Below are 19,018 nucleotides of genomic sequence, written 5' to 3'. Positions count from 1 at the left end.
GGATGAGCAGGGAAAAGCAAATAATGTAGACTGAGATCCTGTAGGTCTGGCACGCGTGCTCAAAACGCACTGAACGGCCCATTAGAGCCGGATTACTGAGTAATGACGCCACAGCTCAGTCTGCTAGTGCCTAACATTTGTATTATATGAAAAGTTATAGAAGAATACTTAAAGGAGTAGCTCATCCAACAATGCAACAGAGGCATGTTTTTTTATATATATATAAAATAAATACAATTTATTTGAAATGGAAATCTTTTGTAACATTATTAAAAAAAAAAAAAAAAAGTGAAAGTGACGTGACATATAGCCAAGTATGGTGATGCATACTCGGAATTCGTGCTCTGCATTTAACCCATCCAAAGTGCACACACACACAGCAGTGAACACACACACTTCCGGAGCAGTGGGTATCATTTATGCTGCGGCGCCCGGGGAGCAGTTGGGGGTTCGGTGCCTTGCTCAAGGGCACCTCAGTCGTGGTATTGCTGGCCCGAGACTTGAACCCACAACCTTAGGATTAGGAGTGAAACTCTCTAAGCATTAGGCCACGACACGGCATCCTTGTGGAATAAAAATATTACATTTCTTTCAAAATATATATCTTAAAGACCTCAAATGTGACCCTGGACTACAAACCAGTCATAAGCATCAATTTTTGGAAATTGAGGATTCATACATCATCTGAAAGCTGAATAAGTAATAATAATGTATTGATTTGTTAGGATAGGACAATATTTGGAAAATCTGGAATCTGAGGGTGAAAAAAAATCTAAATATTGAGAAAATCAATAATCACATATCACAACCATAATCGCAGGCGATATAATTGTAGGATTATGAAATCGACTAAATCGTTCTCGGTTATGACAGTTGTTTGCGTATCTTCTCAGTGAACTATGGCTCTGTGTAGTAAATGCTGCTCCATCTGAGAGCACGTGAAAATACTGCATTTAATAATGTTTTAACTCCAAATTCACTTCATAACGTTAGTCAAGTGTTTAAAATAAATTCTTCTGTGAGATGATGTGGTTTCTTAAAATAATTAAGGCACACAATATTTCATTGTATTCTAAGCAGTGATAAAGGCTATGTCGATTAGCATTTCATTATAGATATACTTTATTATGATGAAAATTATAATAAGGTAGTCGTGTGTTTATTAGTCACGTTGAATCAATGAAAGCAGTTAAATCTTCTGATTATTCAGCTGCAGCAATAGGCATTTCCTGGATTTCTTCTTCGGGGCATATTTGGATTTTCAGCCCTCTGGCCTTTGGATGGAGATTTACTGCTGATCACAGAACCGTGCTTCACTGAAAGATATGCATGACAATCGCAGCTTCTGCCTAATCGTGATTTATTGCCTTTGTGATTTAATTTCAATTAATTGTGCAGCCCTAATGCAGTGTATAAATCATCTTTAAAAGCTATGCAAACAGGACAGATGCAAACCTCATCCCGTTCCAGTCACCATCAGCACCTGGCCTCAGATGAGCAGCATATGGACCCAAACACACGTTGGCAGAGCTAGTAAAAATTGGCTGCTATGATGCATTATAATTGTTTTGCTAGTGGCTGCACTGTGATTTTGGTTTCGGAGAAACTACTAATAGGCCGAAATGAAAATTTTGAGCCAAAACCAAAAATTGAAGGCAAATGTAATGCAATGTGACATTCCACAAGCTATTTGACATCCTCTGTGGATGAAGCACTGATTGAGATACCATACACATTGCAGTACGTTGATTTAAGGATTTAAGAATCCTTATAAGTATCGGTTAAAAATGATAGCTATAAGCTGACTGGTTGCCTGCAGTTTATCCACAGTGTCATTGACATTCAAAACACGCCACTGGAGAAACGTTTAATTCAGTCTATGATTCTGACCCTCCAAAATGATGGGTTGATTGATATGCAGTGTTTCTGTCTCTGTCCTCAGGTGCACAGCCCGTCCTGGATGCATCATCAGTCATACCTCATGCAGCCCACCGTGAGTGCTCACATATGAGCTCAGATATCATTTTGTAGGGTACTTCACGTAAAAGTTTCCATGCAGTGGGTGTTTTTTATCTTAACTATAATAGCAAGAAGCAAGTGCTATGTTGGTTTGGATATCTAGCAATCACCACTGGTTTCTGAGCATCTCTCTCTCCGTAGGGGGCCGTTCTGACTCCAGCTATGGATCACCAGATGTCCATTCAGCCCACGTCTATGATCGGACCCATGACCCAGCAGCTCAGTCACCTGTCACTCGGCAGCGCTGGCACGGTTGGTGACCTATTACCGTCAATTTAGAGTTTGTCCTCTCAGTAGAACCTAATTACCATCAAAACGTGATGGAAAGTATTAAATGTATGACTATTTATTTTGCCCCGCAGTATATTTCTAAAGCATATATGACGCAGCTGTGTATGGATCGTTTATCCCTAGTTACTCCCTATTGTGTTACATTAGAGGTATGACAAGCTTTGTTCTTCAGTAGACGCTTTTGATTCTGAACACGGTTGTTTTAGAGGTTTGATGAGTTTTTCTTTTTTGTATAGAGTGATGTAATGTGGGAAAACGGTGGAGAGGGTTTGCATGGGGTTGCCTTCAGAACACACTAATTATTCCTATCAACACAGCAAATGAAGCTACGGTAAGACGAGAAATGAAAGATGTGCTGTCTCTTTCAGATGCAGCCAGCTTGCATATAATAAACTACTCCGAGAACAGCTATATAAAAGCACAAATTTTATTATAAGCTGTTTTTGAGTCAAAACCAACTTAGTGTTGATAATTAATTCTGCAGTATACTATATTATGCTACACTTTTGTACTGTAGGACAGTATGTGACTCATTTCCTGTCTCTCGCTCCCCCACAGGTCCTCTGGAGGTGCTGCTCCGCGCTGTGGACAGGGGGATCTCTCAGAGAGACTCGTGGATTACCACAGACAGTTCCAGAGCGGATCCGGATCTTTTGTAGGACAGAGACAAAAAGGACATCACTCATCTTTTGTTCAACTCCTCTCTCTTCAGGAGTCACTCTGTCACACTGTGCAAAAGAGCTCTCAATCTTTCATCTATTTTGATAACAAAACAGAAAAAAAGTGTAAAACAACAACAACAAAAAAAACATGTTGATTTAGAAAAGGGTAAGGCAAACACAATGTGTTCTTTTATGCACAAAATGGCAAATTCTTATTTTTAAGAACTGATTCTTTAATATGGGAGGATCAAAAAAAATGAAAAATGAGAATTTGATTTGTAAAATATGCAACTTTTTTTTTAAGATTTTGTCTTTTTTTTTTCTTCAGTCAGCAGCAGTAAGATATTTTTGTACAGATTAATATGCAAACGGTGCATTTTGTTTGTCCTGTTTTTGAATTTGTTGTTTGATATTTAGGTGTTTTGGTGAAGAAACCATTTAAAGCCACTTCTTTATGCTGCACCATTTTGAGAATCTTTAAAGTAATAGTGATGAAATCACTCTAATTCAATCGTCACAGACAATCATTAACTTATTACGGAGTTTGGTGCATAGCAAGGCAATAAAGCTTTGTCTTTCAAGCTCATATAAAATATTAGATGCAGAAATAGTGATTCTCTAGTCATGTGCGTTTTCTTTTTAATTAGTAATGAGAATGATTTAGAATTTTATTAAAAGATATTTTATGAGGGGCATTTTAAATTGAATGATTACCTGTGAAACAGTTTGTGCCTAACGTTAGTGTTCAGGATCGATTCCTTTTATTTAAAATTGAAAAATTCTTTTCAAATTCTGTATCCTCTTGATACTGTAGCTTAAATAAGAGATGGGACTGATTTAGTATTTTTATACAGTAATGACACCAAATATGTTGAGTTTCTGAAAGCTGGTTTAAATGTTCATGGTAATAATGTACATATGGGCTCCACTGGCTTACAGTACAGGAGTCTCGAGGAAGTGACTTTAAGTGGTTTGTTAATATCAGAAATAGTTCATAAAAGTGATGATAACACATGACTTGATGAAGTTTCTCAGTACCACACTGCTATAACTGTAGTAAAGCAGATATGTGTCAGGCTGGTTTGAAGACTTGAAAGAAAGCTTCACTTTTGTTTTTAACTGTATTTGACAGTATAAATCAAACACCTGCAGTAGGAGAATATAATCATGAAAAGGGAAGAAAATCAAATTTGGTTTTTATTTGGCTTACATTTTATGCAAGTTTTGTAGATTATGATAAAAAAAAAAGTAACAGTGTACCTTGTCTGTCTTAACTTTCTACAATGAAGTTTATTTTTTACTACCATTTTGACTTTCTTTCTTTGTTTAAAGGGATAGTTCACCCAGAAAAACAAAAATTTGTAATAAAAATGTGCTCACCTCAGATCATCCAAGATGTAGATTTTGAGAAATTTAGCATTGCATGCAGTGAATGGGTGCCGTCAGGATGGGTCCAGACAGCTGATAAAAACATCACAATAATCCACAAGTATTCCAGTCCTTCAACGAACATCTTGTGAAGAGAAAAGCTCCTATCAAGATGTACTATCAACTACAAACTGTTGCTTCCGGCTGAAATATGAGTCCATAATATTGCTTTCTCCAGTTAAAGTCTCATATTAATAAGGACAGATGTTGGCACAGAACAAGTACCATTTACAAGAGGAAATGACCAAAACAGCTCTTAACAAATATGTGGGTGGATATTAATGTAAAGCAAGGGATGGGCTTTTTTTTTTTTACTGGAAGAAGCGTTATTAAAAGTGATGTACTGGTATTTTGGTTGGAAGTTAAAAACGTCTTAATGCTGGATTTGATTCAGCTTCTGTCTTCTCCAGATGTTCACTGATGGACTGGAGTGCTGTGGATTATTGTGATGTTTTTATCAGCTGTCTGGACTCTCATTCTGATGGCACCCATTCACTGCAGAGCATCTATTTCTGAGACACTGATGCAATGCAACATTTCTCCAAATCTGTTCCCATGAAGAAACTCATCTACGTTTTAGCTGGCCTGAGGCCTGTTTTTTATTTTTCAGATGTTTTGTGAAACAAGTGTGCAGTGTGTCACATCGTCGTGTCCTCATCAGGTTGTGTGTTATTGTGGCTTGGTTCTGTACAGTGCAGTGTTTTGTAGATATTTCTACAAATTGGTGCTGGGGTTATACATGAGACATGTATAGCAGGAAAAAAGATGAAATGGAACAGACGTTAGGATCGAGAAGGACAGAAGCAGTTCTTCAGCGTGTGTAGTCGCTTTCATGCTGCTGTTTTTCTGTTTTTTTATGATTTGTTTTCACTGATGTGTTTTGTTTTATCTTCCAAGTGAGATTAGCTGTAGTGTTTGGGCAAAGCTTTACTTTCTGAAAACTTTTTAGGTGATGAATTCGTTTGGTTGTGTGTATTGGTTGCTGTTCCTTTTTAAATCCCAGAGTAATAGGATTTTTTTATACGTTTGTGTGCAAAGGAAAGACATTTTCTTGCGTTTCTTTTATGTTCTTCTCTGTGCTGTTTGTTGTTTTACTTGAAATGTACTGTCTTGGTCAATCACGATGCACTTCTAAAAGAATTTGAATATCCAAAATGAAACTTTTTGATATCGCTGATGAAAAAAAATCAGTGTTTTTATACACTAACACATACCAATATATGTCTTTACACTCTTAAGAATAAAGGTGCTTCACGATGCCATAGAAGAACCTTTGAAAGTGAAAGTGACGTGACATACAGCCAAGTATGATGACCCATACTCAGAATTGGTGCTGTGCATTTAACCCATCCAAAGTGCACACACACCCAGAGCAGTGGGCATCATTTATGCTGCAGCATCAGGGGAGCAGTTGGGGGTTCGGTGCCTTGCTCAAGGGCACCTCAGTCGTGGTATTGCCGGCCTGAGACTCGAACCCACAACCTTAGGATTAGGAGTCAAACTCTCTAACCACTAGGCCACAACCTCCCCTCCCCTTAAATGGTTCCATAAAGAACCTTTAACACCTGAAGAACCTTTCTGTTCTTTGTGGCGAAAAATCGAAGAAAGAGATGGTTCTTTAAAGAACCTTTGACTGAATGGTTCTTCTATGGCGTCGCTGTGAAGAACCTTTTAAGCATGTTTATTTTTAAGAGTGTAGAAAGAATCATTCTTATATATTGTATAAATTTATTTGGTTAGTGTTTATTATAGAACACTTTATATAGGTTATGAAGTTGTTGGTTTATTTGTTTGTGGGGTTACACAATGCTGTTGATATTTCGTTCGTTTTTGATCTGAAAACTATTAAATGGCGTTCATTAAGAGACTCTTCTCCGTCCATAAAAATAGCTGCTAGCTTGAATACCTTCTAGGATAGTTTGACATTACATTCAAAGAAATTGTGTTATTGAAGCTGATTAAAACCTCTTTTACAGTTTACCATCACTCAGGCTGAAATTCAAACTATTGGCAGTCATTGAAATCTTTGTGATACACTTGTCTTCAGATTCCCAAAGAATGATTTTTTTCCGGCTACCAAAGATAGCTACGCCACCAAGATACAACATGCCTATAGAGTATGTTTCCCACCTAAATTCACCTTTTTCCATTACTTTGACTTCTCGTCTTTGCCCACCTTTTCAGTGTGATTTTACTGTTGATGTTTTAAGTCAAATCTTCTGTACTAAAGTTATTTCTCAAGTTATACCATGCAGTTCACCTCATGAAGGAAAATGGGATTTATTTTGGTTATCAAACTGATAAATCATTTCATCCATTAACACAAAACATTAAACATAATTTTGAAACTATGAAATGTGTTGGTTTTTATTCAGATTGATTACATAAATCTAAATTATTGTTGTTTCTTAACAGCTGGGATGATGCTGAATGTGAAAGTCAGTACTCTGTTCTCATCGATCAGTTCAGATTTTCAATGAAGAGCTCATTTCATAGTTTCAGAATGTGTTGCTGCTAACATGGGGTGTTCAGGCTGTTCACCAGATAAAGCCATAAACAACAGAACCATTCAGAGTTATTGTAGCGAAGCTGTAATCCAAGTGCCTCAAGAAATGGACTGTTTAGTTGTTTTGGGTTTGGTTGACAGTATCAAGATGTCTAGAGATGGAAAGTTGTACAGAAGTATACTGTACTGAACAAATGGCTTGTCTCTTGAACAGCTTTTTTAAAACATTCTTTATTTATACAATTACACATTTTGTACAGGTATCTGAATAAACAGTTTGGTTGCATGTTAACCGGAGCTTTTAGCTGGTAATTTGTCTTCCTGTGCCACGGTTTCTGATTTTCTGTTACTTTTTTTTTTTTTTTTTTTTTAAGAAAAACTACAACAACAAAAAAATGTTCTTCTGTTTTTGTTTGTGCCTTTTTTTTAAACTGAACTCTTGAATTCCATTTTTTAATAAAATCTTGTTCATATTTTGTTGGTTTATTTAATTTTATTTCTTTTATCAAAGAATATTAAAACATCAACTGCAGTTTTATTATTATTATTATGACGACAAATAAACACAATATACGCCATGATTTCAATATTCGTAAGGACTGATTTGTAACTCTCTTCCTATGGTAAATAATTAGTTTTAGATGTTGTCAGTACATTAGTATTACACGTTTAGATGCTGATAATGCACAAATATTGTACATCTCAGTGTCTATGCAAACGTAAGTAAATGAAGTTCTCACGAACACTCACAAGATCAAGTTGGTCATGTATGAACATAATGCACTAAAACAAACCTCTTTTGATAAGTGATGTGCTTTGCGTCGATCATTGTTTAGATGTGAATAAAAGCCTGAATTACACATGCTCATTATATAAAGGATCGTATCTCTTGACAAGGCTTGGGATTAAGCCAATCGGCGAGGCCATGGCCAACTCGGTGGTGCTTGAGCGCCACCTTTGGCTGAACTTGACTGAGATAAACGACATGGACAAATCCTCAAGACCATTCTCGAGATTCGCGTTTGAGGGGGTGGCTTATAAATATACAGTCCTGCCTCGTGGACTGTCTCTGGAAGAGATGGGAATCCACATTATGAATTACCTCGATGATTGGCTTGTGTTAGTAACTAACACCATTTTGGAGGCTAGAGCCCCATCTATGAGGCACCTCTACTCCCTTGGGTAGTCTGTTCTTTGACAACCTTGAGGGGAGCTCGGTGCTTGAATCCACCTCGCCCTCATACCGTGCTGACCTGTGGCTTATCCATAAGACTGCCCTCCTATTGGATTTAACATCAGTCAAGCAAGTAGGCGATCTATGTGGGCTTTCAATCAGCTCTTCCTGTCTAGAGTTTGGGCCTAACCCACTGTAAAGCCAAGAAACTAAGAAACAGCTATGTGCCCAAGGTGCTCTCCACTACAGAGCACAGGTTATCACCCTTCTAGTATTATCTAACTTAGAGGACAAGCAGGGTCCTAATTCACTCTGCCCATTCGGGTTCTTAGACTGTACAAAAAGCCCGTTTTGGCAATCAGAGCAGCTCTTTGCATGCTTCGGAAGGTACTCTAGAAGGCTGTCTGTTACAAAGCAGACACTATCCCATTGGATATTCAATGCTATAGCCCTGTCTTATGCCTCAGTGCATTTACAGCAGGGGTGACCAAACTCTGGAGTGCCTATGTCCTGCAGACTTTAGCTCCAACCCTAATTAAACACACCTGAGCCAGCTAATCAAGCTCTTACTAGTCTTACTAGAAACTTCCAGGCAGGTGTGTTGAGGCAAATTGGAGCTAAACTCTGCAGGACACCGGCCCTCCAGGTCCGAGTTTGGGCACTCCTGATTTATAGTGTCCTATTGGAGTGAGGGCCCACTCCACCATCTTTTCCCCCTAATCACCCTGATTCCCTATTTGAGTGGAAAAGGTCTTTGTTATGTACACCCTGGACTTGTGTGCTTCTTGGGGCACCTCACTAGCGGCGCTTGGGGACTGGGCTCACCAAGGCTCGCTTTCATTCTGTGCTTATTTATAGCACAAAACTATTGGACTCGATCCCCGTAACAAGGCCGTAACTGTGTCCCATTGGGGGGGACCAACTTTATATAGGTTCCAATTCAGTTTAATCACAGTTCTACACTAATGTGCCAGTTTAATTGATGCATACACATACACAACACTTTCATTAATAATACAGCTTCGATACAGAATTATATTTCTTAGCAATGAGTGAGTGACTAAACTCACAGCTTCATTGTTTGTAGATAGAGATGCACAGATAATCACATACACAACTTTCATCTCGCTCTCAAAATTACCATATTTCTATTGTAAAACAGTTGACTAAAATTAAATGGTTTGCAACTTTCAACTTACCTCGCTTTCATTCAACTTTAAACTGACACTTCATTTGCGCTGGAAATCATACTCTGCTTCTGTGAACGATAAACCCCGCCTACTTTGATTTGATTGGCCATCTCAATTATTTTGAATTAATGTCTATGGTGGTTACGGCCCTGCCTCATAAGTGTGTTTTTTATTTCAGTATGAGAAGCTTTTTAGGAAACACTATCGACTGTTAATGAACAATATAATGAATATATAAGTATCCGAAGCAAGAAGCACTTGAAAGCTGCTAACAAACCTTTTTATATCACCTTTATGCAAACATGCCTTAATATGGTGAATTTTTCAAAAGTCAAACCACAAAACAAGCAAAAAGCTGCCAGTGCGTAGGAGATATGGATATTTAAACAGGTATGGGGAAAGGTGATTGGTAGCCTGAACAAAGTGTCATGATCTGTGATGAAGAATGACAAGCTGTTCTTCCAGTGGGATCAGACTAACACACACAAACACATATACACACTCATTCCTCCATGAGCTTTAACATACGTAACAGCATTAAGACAGCTTCTTGTGTTCTCTATATAATCCATCCAGAATTTAAATAAAAATGTTGGTTTTTAAGTTCATTAATTCCATTTTTAGTTTTATCTATTTTATTCTTCAACAATGTAAATAAGAATGTTGGTTTTTGAGATGCCTGCGGCATCGTGCCTAAAGTACAGCTGAATCAATGCCGTGCTGATATAGAGCCATATTACTCTCCTGCTTATGTGATATTGCCCATATATGAGCATTCAGTTTTTTGTATGGTTTATGTTTGATTTTTATGTGTTATCAATAATGTATCATTGAGATTTCCACTGTTCATTTATTTATTTTTCGTAAACATTACACTACAGCACTACAAATTCATCGCGATTAAACTTGTACTGACATTCGTATATTCATTCTTCTTCTTTTGTCCAGTCTTTCTAGCTTTCTCATATTAGCAAGGTAACAAGAACTCGTCATTTTACATTTTTATTTTTTAAAGTAAAAAACTTCGAAAGCTATTACCTAAAAGGTTAGGATGTTAAAGTTACAATACTACAATACATTGCAAAATGAATGATCTCACAATGACAATTTGTGATAATCAAATATTTATATGACAGAGTTTCAGAATATTGTATATATGTTTTTTGCACTTAATTTTTACACAGTTATTAAAATTTAATGACTGCATAACATTTATATATACATAAAAATACACAGATTATTGGTATGAAAATAATAGAGCTTAATATAAACTCAACTATCTGAACTTTCAACAACTAGCTGAGTGAAAATTGTTATTGAGACACAAGAGTAATATAAACAAAATAATTTGTTATAAGCAAAAGGCCTTACTTCATTTTTGTAGCTCCCTTTAAGCCAATAGTTCATGATAAAAGCCCAGATTTGATGGACATTTTTAATCTTAATTTGTAATTTTACTTTACTTTTAAAATGAATCCTAACATATTTTGGGACAGCATATAGTCAGATTGATTTAGTCAGTCACATGACAAGTTTTTGACTTTGACCTTTGAATAACTCATGAAGTGCATATTTCAGTACCTGAGAAAACATTCATACAGAGTTGATTTTCTTTAAAACTAACTATAAATAAAAGGCAATGTGTTGTTCTAAAAATGGTGAGGTTGCAGAACAGTTTGAAACATTAGCTATCAGTATTGTACATGACGGACTTTATTACAACATATGCATGGCTCATTATCTACCATTACCAAACAACTGCAGCAGGAACGTGAACAAGTACACAATATCCAGGTAGAGACTGAGTGTTGCAAAGATATATTCTTCAGGGCTCATTGCATATTGCTTGGTCCCCATCAACAGCTGTGTATCAAAAGCGAGAAACTGGGACAGAAGAAGTGAGAGAAGAGAAAGAGACACAGGTCAGCTGACCTTATATCACCTTAATCACATGATAAATAATCTTCATTTAAAACCATAATCCTTTCCTGACCATAATGGTCAAGTGGTCTCACCATAGTGAAGACAATAGCTCCTATGCTGGCGTAGACCGCATGTAACCAGGGAACCTTTCGAAAGACAAAGCAGTTAGAAAGTGACTAGTATCTATATTTGGACTGTTAATGTGTGTGTGTTTTTTTTTTTTTTTTTTTTTTTTTACACAGATTAGGACTGGTATTATTAGCCAGAATCACAAACAACAACAACAACAACAACAACAAACCTTTAAATAAATAAAATACAGTGCTCAACTTTGTTTGGTAAATTGAGTGGAAAACTGGGGTGTTCAGGTGCTGCTGCAGATGTTGATTTGAGAAAGCCATCATACTGCTATCCAGTATTCTTCTCCTGAGACTAAAATATCTGACCATAACTCCTAGAGTTTTAGAGCTACAGCCATTAAACTATCAATTAGTCTTGTGTGAATTACGTCTGTGAGTTTGTGTCTCTCTACTACTAGTTAGAGAGTCACTTAGTTGTTTTGATTCTTGTAGTTTGCCATAGTATTTTGCTAATGAGAAATGACATGTAGCTTTGAAGTTATTGAAATATTTTACTGATAGAATCGTAGAGCAGCTCTGACAACATGTTTCTGTGCACATGTATGTTTGTGTGTGTGTGTGTGTGTGTGTCAGTACTGTATGTGTGTGGGTTTGTAAGGGAGAGAAAGCAGGAGAAAGAGAGTATGTGCTTTCCGTAATAATAAATAACTAATAAATAAATAAATAATAATAACATGTTTCTTGGCAAAAACATGGAAATAATTTGTCATTTTTATTTTCATTTGCTTGGTCAGTCTCATTGTGGGTTTTGGTTCTTTTGCTGTTTTAGGCTGTAAGGACCTTTGAAATAACTGAAATCATTTGGCGAAGTGATATGGACTCATAATGGTGTCAAGACCTGCCTGGAACTACATTTGCCGTCCGTTTCCCTGAAAATAATTGCACACCATTTTTTGCACACATTTGTCAACCAATCATATTCAAGCATTCAACAGCCATATAGTATAATAAGCGCCAATTATGAGTTTATTGAGGCAAAAGGCGTAGTTAATGGTTTGTAGATGATCTTAGTTAGAGCGATTGCATGACCTTAAAACCTTTAAATGGCGAGCTTTTAAAACTACTTAAAAAACTGCTTCAAACTTTAAGCTTTTAAAACTAATTCAAATTTTCAAGTCAGGCTTTCTCAAGCCAACATCAAAGTAAACATTTATTTTCCTTTATTTACTTATATTTTTGGATACTTACATAGCCAAATGGAACCACAAATCCCATGACAATAGCACAGAAAAACATGACCATACACAGAATGAAGAGAAGACCTTGGAAAGAGGTGATGTCAATCTAGAGAGTCAAAAAACAACACTTTAGAATTGGAATATTATTGTATTTTACTATGTGTATATATCATGGGCAACAGCAATATGATAAAACACACTGATGTTCATTCAAAAGCGTATTGATATTTTTTTTTCTGGCATTTGCTCACCTTGCTCTGAAAGCTGAAGATGGTGACACACAGACACACTGTGGCAGTGATGCCAATGCACAGCACTACAGACTTGGTGTTGTAGAAACTGGCAGAAGTAGGAACAGGTACTGTTATGTTCAGTACAAATTAAACATATCTTGTAGACTTAAAAAAAATTGTTTGGAAAAGCATGCACACACAACAGACATGTCTTTACCTAGAGATAAAACCCAACATGCAAGCCATGCTCAGAGTCTGTGTTTGCAAGATGTTGAGAGAAGCATGGAAAATAAATGACAGGGGGGGAAAGAACATTTATATATGTATTAATATTATTTTAATGATATTAATGAAATGTAAATTGCAATGCTTTTTTTTTAATGTATGAAATTCATCATTTTTTAAAAAGTTTGACTCTAGAAATTCTAAAATACTAGAAATTGATTAAGACCAAAGGCTGACATACATTTCACTTGTGGTGATGGACTGGTTTAGAATGCAAAGTGGATGACATTAAAAGAAATAAATGTCTTACATTTTTAATTATATGCTTGGGGTAAATGCATTATTTTTTTTTTTTTTTGTTTTTGTTATTAATCATGATTGGTTTTTTATTTTTTTTTGTTGTTTATCTTGATAGTTTTTGGATGATTTAGAGTTGATTGGTTGTGTCATAAATGAGAGTCCAAACAACTGATAAAAACATCACAATAATCCATAATCCACAGCACTCCAGTCCATCAATTAACAGATTGTGAGGTGAAAAAATTAGTGTTTGTAAGAAACAAATACATCACTGCCCCACTTCCTGATGAAAACAGTACAAGATATTTCTAAACAGATATGTGTGTGGATTTTGATGTTAGAGGACAACAGGCGATGGACTTTTTCATTGGAGAAAGCATTATTATGGATTATGGACCAATATTTTGGCTTATCTGCATCTTGGATGACCAGAGGGTGAGTAAATTTACAGCAAATTTTCATTTTTGGGTGAACTATTCCTTTAATGTATCTTTAAAGTGATACTCACAAAGATTGTAAGAAGAATAAGATTCCATGGAAACTGCCTCCTGCAATACAGAAATGAAAAGATGGATGCCAATATTATATTATAATGTCTTCCTTATTATTTTCCATATAGAGATGAGTGTATAACCAGTACGTTACCACAACTGCAATTTATTAACAGTGTATTGACTTACCTCAAATCACCGCAGCAAGCCAATGAGATATATGTGACAAGAAACAGAAGACTGCAAAATACAAATATAGTGAGAGATACAGGACAAGTGAAAATACAAAAATTAATTCAAAAATGGTTACAGTTTGTTATATTGATAATATGATGAAATTATTAAGTATTTGGAGATTGAGTATAAAACAGGATGTGTCTGGATGTATATCCTCACTGGAGCACTGAAGCAGAGAGAAAGGGATCAGGAGTGTCAAATGGTTAATATAAAATATAATATGCTTACTCATAACTGATACATAACATTGATTATCGTTCAAAAGTTTGGGGTCAGTAAGATTTTTTAATGCTTTTGAAAGTAGTCTCTTCTTCTCACCGAGGCTCATTTATTTGATCAAAAATAAATACAGTGAACCGAGGCTCTGAAAATATTACAATGTGAAATGTTTCTGTTTGAATATAATGTAAAAAATGTAATCTGTGATCAATTTTCTGATTTTCAGCATCACACTCCAGTCTTCAGTATCACATGATCCTTCAGAAATCATTCTAATACGCTGATTTGCTGCTCAAGAAACATTTCTGATTATTATCAGTAATAAAAACATTTTTGTGAAAACTTCCTGTACAGTGTTTTGATCCACAGAGACATTGTCATCTATTAGTAATATACCAAGAATCAGTTACTCACTAGAATGTGAAGAGAGCAATAACTGCTACTGTTGAAAAGAGCTGCAGCATCAGAATTGAATAAACCTGCAAGAATATGATAAGGATTTGTTTCAACCTTTAATTTTAAGAGTGCTTTATTTTTTACATATTTTTTTTTTTGATTTTTTTATATATTTTTTTTGTTTAAGAAACACGTCTAATATACAAGTCATCCCAGGAAAAAGTTCCTTCACCATAGCAGTAACCAGGACATCCTAAAGAGAGATAATCAAATGAAATAAAATTAAGATATATGAAGAAATGACATATATGACAAAAGAAAGTATTTTCAGGAAAAAGTTCCTTCAGATTGGTAGATAGATAGATAGATAGATAGATAGATAGATAGATAGATAGATAGATACCTGCATTTGCCTCTTCATAGCTCGGAGGCATGTTTCCTTCAACAGTTTGGACTGTTGGTGCAACCTGTTAATAAACATATCGAGAGAATATTAAGAGCATGTAATATAGAAGCTATTAATGTTGCCAAATAATGGCATGAAATAATCATTTAGTTCACTTTGAAAATGGCTAGAAAATACACTGAGCAAACTTGCATCTTTGGCAAACTCTGATGTTTTAAGTTTTAAATAAATGTATAAAATAAAGGATAAAATGTTTGCATCACTGCAGTGTTGTTTATAAGCTCATAAATATGATCCAGTCCAGTTCAGAGATTAACAGATCTGTGCAAAATACACCATCAGATATTGGACAGATAAGAGATCTGTGCAAAATACACCATCAGATATTGGACAGATCATTTAGATTTGATGCATGGTTGAGATATTTAAGATTTTAAGTTTAATTTATTTGTTTTTTTTGATTGTGATGTATGAATGGTATGTTTAATGTTTTAGTTTTTGCATTTTATTTTGGTATTGTGTGTTGGTGAAATCTTTTGTTCAGTTTTAATGCCATTGAAGTAAAACTATTAGTTTATATAGCCTACTGATATCATGTCTTACATTAATCCACTTCTGCTACAGGGTTTGAAGAAAGTCTGCTGATTTCTATTCTATTCTATTCATCAATAAAATGATATCTTACCTTTTTCTGTGTCATTTTATTTCGTTGTTTGTTGTTTTATTGCTGGCAGAAGATGTAGTTGACGCAGTCCTTGGTGCTGGATGTGGGTCAGTCTGTGCTTCATGTGTGTGACTGTGGAGATTTACTCCAGTCTCTTATAGTGTCTATTCAGGCTAATCCCATCAGTCCCTCCTCCAGTTCATTCTAGCAAAGTCTCAGTGCTGGACGGCATTAATAGGATTGAGCGGGAAAATACCACCTTCAACACTGACGCTGGGCTGTGATGCAACCTTTTCATTAGAAAACAGTTCTGCTATAGAATAAAGAAGTACATTATATACTGAGGATAACCCGGCCTGAAGGATAAAGGTGATGCTGTGTAAGTACATATGAAGATGACATTATTTTAGAGGAAAGTGTGAGGTTGGTAATGAATGCATAGACATATAATAAGTACAGTACATCATTAATCCTCTAGAGTTTTATATAAAGTACAGTACATCTTCGTGGAGAATTGTCACAGTGGGTCAAGAAAAAATAATAACAATAAGTAAATAAATAAAAAATAGAAGGATCTAAATGCAGCTTCGTTTTATTTCAACCAAACACTGATGATAGTCCACAGTCAACCAAAAACCATAAGAGAAAACACAGCTGTGCGTCACTTCACTTTCACACACACACACACACACACACACACACACACACACACACACACACACACACACACACACTCATGAACGTCCCTGAGAACATCCTTTCGGTGGAATCTTGAAGTGTGTTCTGCGTTGTGAAGTCTGTATGGACAGACCCTCAACACCTTGATTTTGACTGAGAGAGCGAGTATGTGCTCTTCAGGCAGCTTTATAGACCACAATGCAACACAGGTGTTGCTTAAAAACAATATATATGACCATATGTGAGCAACAATAAGGTATAAGCACATCAGCAATGTTTTATAGGCTATAATATGATATTGTATAATAATGACGAGTGTTTTGGGTCATGTGACAGTCAGCTTTTGAAATGGTGACTTCATGGCTTTTGTAAGACTGGTTTTGTAATGACTCGACAGTGCTAATGAGCTATGTGTTTAAAGGTTTAAAGGTTTATTTCTAAAGTTACTGGAAGCCTCCATGTCACCAGGGTAAACCGTCGTACGATATGGATGTCCCCATAATTCACAGACACAATTATTCACAATTACACAATTCACGTGTGTGCCACATGTTAAATGTTCAGTGTTTTTTCTCTTGTTATTGTTGGATTTTAACTTGCACCCTACATTGGCTGGAGAAGAAACTTTAAATACCTTGTAAAATCATATCTTAAAATTTTATTCAAACTAATATAATTTATGTCACAGTTACTGTTCATGTTGATGTAGTATGACACAGTAACCTCAAGAGGGCGCACATACTGCATTTTATATATATATATATATATATATATATATATATATATATATATATATATATATAGATATATATATATATATAATGTATGTATATACAAAACAAATGTAACTTTGTGTAGAATCTGGAATATGTTTCTATTCGTTAACGTCAGTTACATTTGTTAACATGAACTAACGATGGAAAATACTTCCTACATTTAGATTTATCAGACGCTTTTATCCGAAGCGACTTGCAATGCATTCAGGCTAACATTTTTTATTTCTTTTTTAACCTAACATGGTGTTGCCTGAGAATCGAACCCACAACCTTTTACGCTGCTAATGCAATGCTCTACCTCTGAGCCACAGGAACACTTCCGAAGCGTTTAACATAAAAATAAAAGCTGTGGCTGTTAATATTATTTAATAGATCTGAGCAACATAGTTGTTTTTATTAATTCACCTGAATAAAACTACACTGAATACATAAATGTATTGCTCATTGTAAATGTTACTTAATGCATTAACAAACGCTAACTAAACAGACCTGATTGTAAAGTGTTATCTATATTTTATATACTTATTCATACATACATAAATCATTTTAATGCTTTATTAAAACTGATGTCATTAATGTAACTGTTTATTGAAATGTAATATGGCACAGAAACCTCAAGAGGGCGCGCTTACAGTATATAGCAAGCATTATGGGTTTCACGTACTATACATGTAAGTAGTTATATGTGGCTGTAAAGTCTCTTTCTCTTTCTCACTATATAACTATTCTTTTACTTCTATAGTTTTTCTTAAGAATCATGTTGCACTGTCAAGACAGCGAGAGAAAGGAGTTGCAAACATTAAGACCACATGAGACAGAACGAATAATGTTAGTTTTTCTTTCTCTTTTAAACCACAACTACACAGGCCAAAGGGAAGAGGGCACAATGCAATCTGAGTTTCTCCCTGTTCGTTCGTCCCGTTCCACAGCTGTGAGCGGTTTCCTGGCATGTTTGCCTCATCCTCATTCTACCAAGAGCATCTTATTAGCCTAACATTTCATGTGAAGAGGGAGTATTGGCTATAACGGGAATATTACATGATTAACGGCACATGATATTCAGGTTAACACTTTACAAACAGAACAATCTGATAATAATTATTTTAGTCAGATTATTCTGGGCTGCAATGCTACACTGCAATGGCAACGTAGTGATATTGTCTTCAAATTGTTGGTTAAAAAATGCATGAAGGAAAACAAAGATTCCCATTCCCACTTGAACCCCTGGAGCCATTATTTAAATGAAGGTGAAAATCTTGGCATATATCATACATCAGCTCTATACACACTGGTTCCATTTGCCAGTTGCTAGGATACCATTGTGCACCATCAGCATTCCATGTGCAACGAAACGTGCAGGACAATATGCATGCATATGAAATACTCAGCCTGATGCTTTGCAAAACTTGAAAGGTATTTTTTTAATATCACATATTCTCTATGGAAAACAAAATAAGCGTAATACATTTACCAAATATACATTTAGATGCACATGAAATAAATGACTTGCATTTGCGTAGAAATGGAAAAGTCCACTTTTGCTGCTAACCCATCCTCTTTCAGAAAATTCTGAACTGCAAAGGGTAGAATAAATCATATCCATGCAGAGCTGTTGTAAATTATGTTTGGTTTAACACTTCTACAGACATCGAGGAGTGCTTTCTTCATCGTCCCTGGTTCTGTCATGACATTAGCACACGAGAATACATACTACCGTCTTATACAGTTATAAGAAACTATCATACAGTATAATTCAAATATAATACATGTTTTTTAAGACAAGGTTTTTGGTTGCTTGAATGTGAGATATAAAATATTTTTATAGGTGTACACAAAGAGATATACAGAGATGTGTTTAATGAAATTATTGAATTATGCAATT

At 35.6% G+C, this 19,018-nt stretch overlaps 3 protein-coding genes across 4 annotated transcripts in view; 2 read left to right on the top strand and 1 right to left on the bottom strand.

Moving 5' to 3' along the window:
• The window catches only part of rbms2a (RNA binding motif, single stranded interacting protein 2a), a 40,863-nt gene extending 35,754 nt beyond the window's left edge, over positions 1-5,109 (top strand). The window contains exons 10-14 of the mRNA XM_042733413.1: positions 1,943-1,993; positions 2,161-2,271; positions 2,382-2,459; positions 2,575-2,641; positions 2,869-5,109. Of these exons, the coding sequence (XP_042589347.1) occupies positions 1,943-1,993; positions 2,161-2,271; positions 2,382-2,459; positions 2,575-2,634 (300 nt within the window). The 3' untranslated portion in view covers positions 2,635-2,641; positions 2,869-5,109. The remainder of the gene's footprint in view (positions 1-1,942; positions 1,994-2,160; positions 2,272-2,381; positions 2,460-2,574; positions 2,642-2,868) is intronic.
• The window catches only part of LOC109076850, a 472,477-nt gene that overhangs the window by 274,289 nt on the left and 179,170 nt on the right, over positions 1-19,018 (top strand). The gene's annotated exons all lie outside the window — the stretch shown is intronic.
• Positions 10,117-16,004, bottom strand: faim2b (Fas apoptotic inhibitory molecule 2b). The gene is made up of 12 exons (XM_042733487.1): positions 15,704-16,004; positions 15,016-15,079; positions 14,804-14,865; positions 14,631-14,695; positions 14,110-14,163; positions 13,950-14,000; positions 13,778-13,817; positions 12,962-12,999; positions 12,763-12,850; positions 12,522-12,617; positions 11,286-11,339; positions 10,117-11,154 (listed from the first exon to the last, which is right to left on the bottom strand). Exons 1-12 carry the CDS (start codon positions 15,716-15,718, stop codon positions 11,008-11,010), a joined length of 774 nt encoding a protein of 257 aa, XP_042589421.1. The 5' UTR covers positions 15,719-16,004; the 3' UTR covers positions 10,117-11,007.

Source organism: Cyprinus carpio, chromosome B11 (assembly GCF_018340385.1).
Source record: "Cyprinus carpio isolate SPL01 chromosome B11, ASM1834038v1, whole genome shotgun sequence".
Lineage (NCBI taxonomy): Eukaryota > Metazoa > Chordata > Actinopteri > Cypriniformes > Cyprinidae > Cyprinus > Cyprinus carpio.
Note: the sequence above shows the minus strand (reverse complement) of the source record. Positions and strands in the feature narration are given on the sequence as shown.

Coding starts and splice junctions, on each gene's coding strand:
- faim2b (XM_042733487.1), bottom strand. Junction 12,851..12,961: donor ATGTTGGGTTTTATCTCTAG/GTAAAGACATGT, acceptor TACTTCTGCCAG/TTTCTACAACACCAAGTCTG. Junction 12,618..12,762: donor TCTTCAGCTTTCAGAGCAAG/GTGAGCAAATGC, acceptor TTGACTCTCTAG/ATTGACATCACCTCTTTCCA.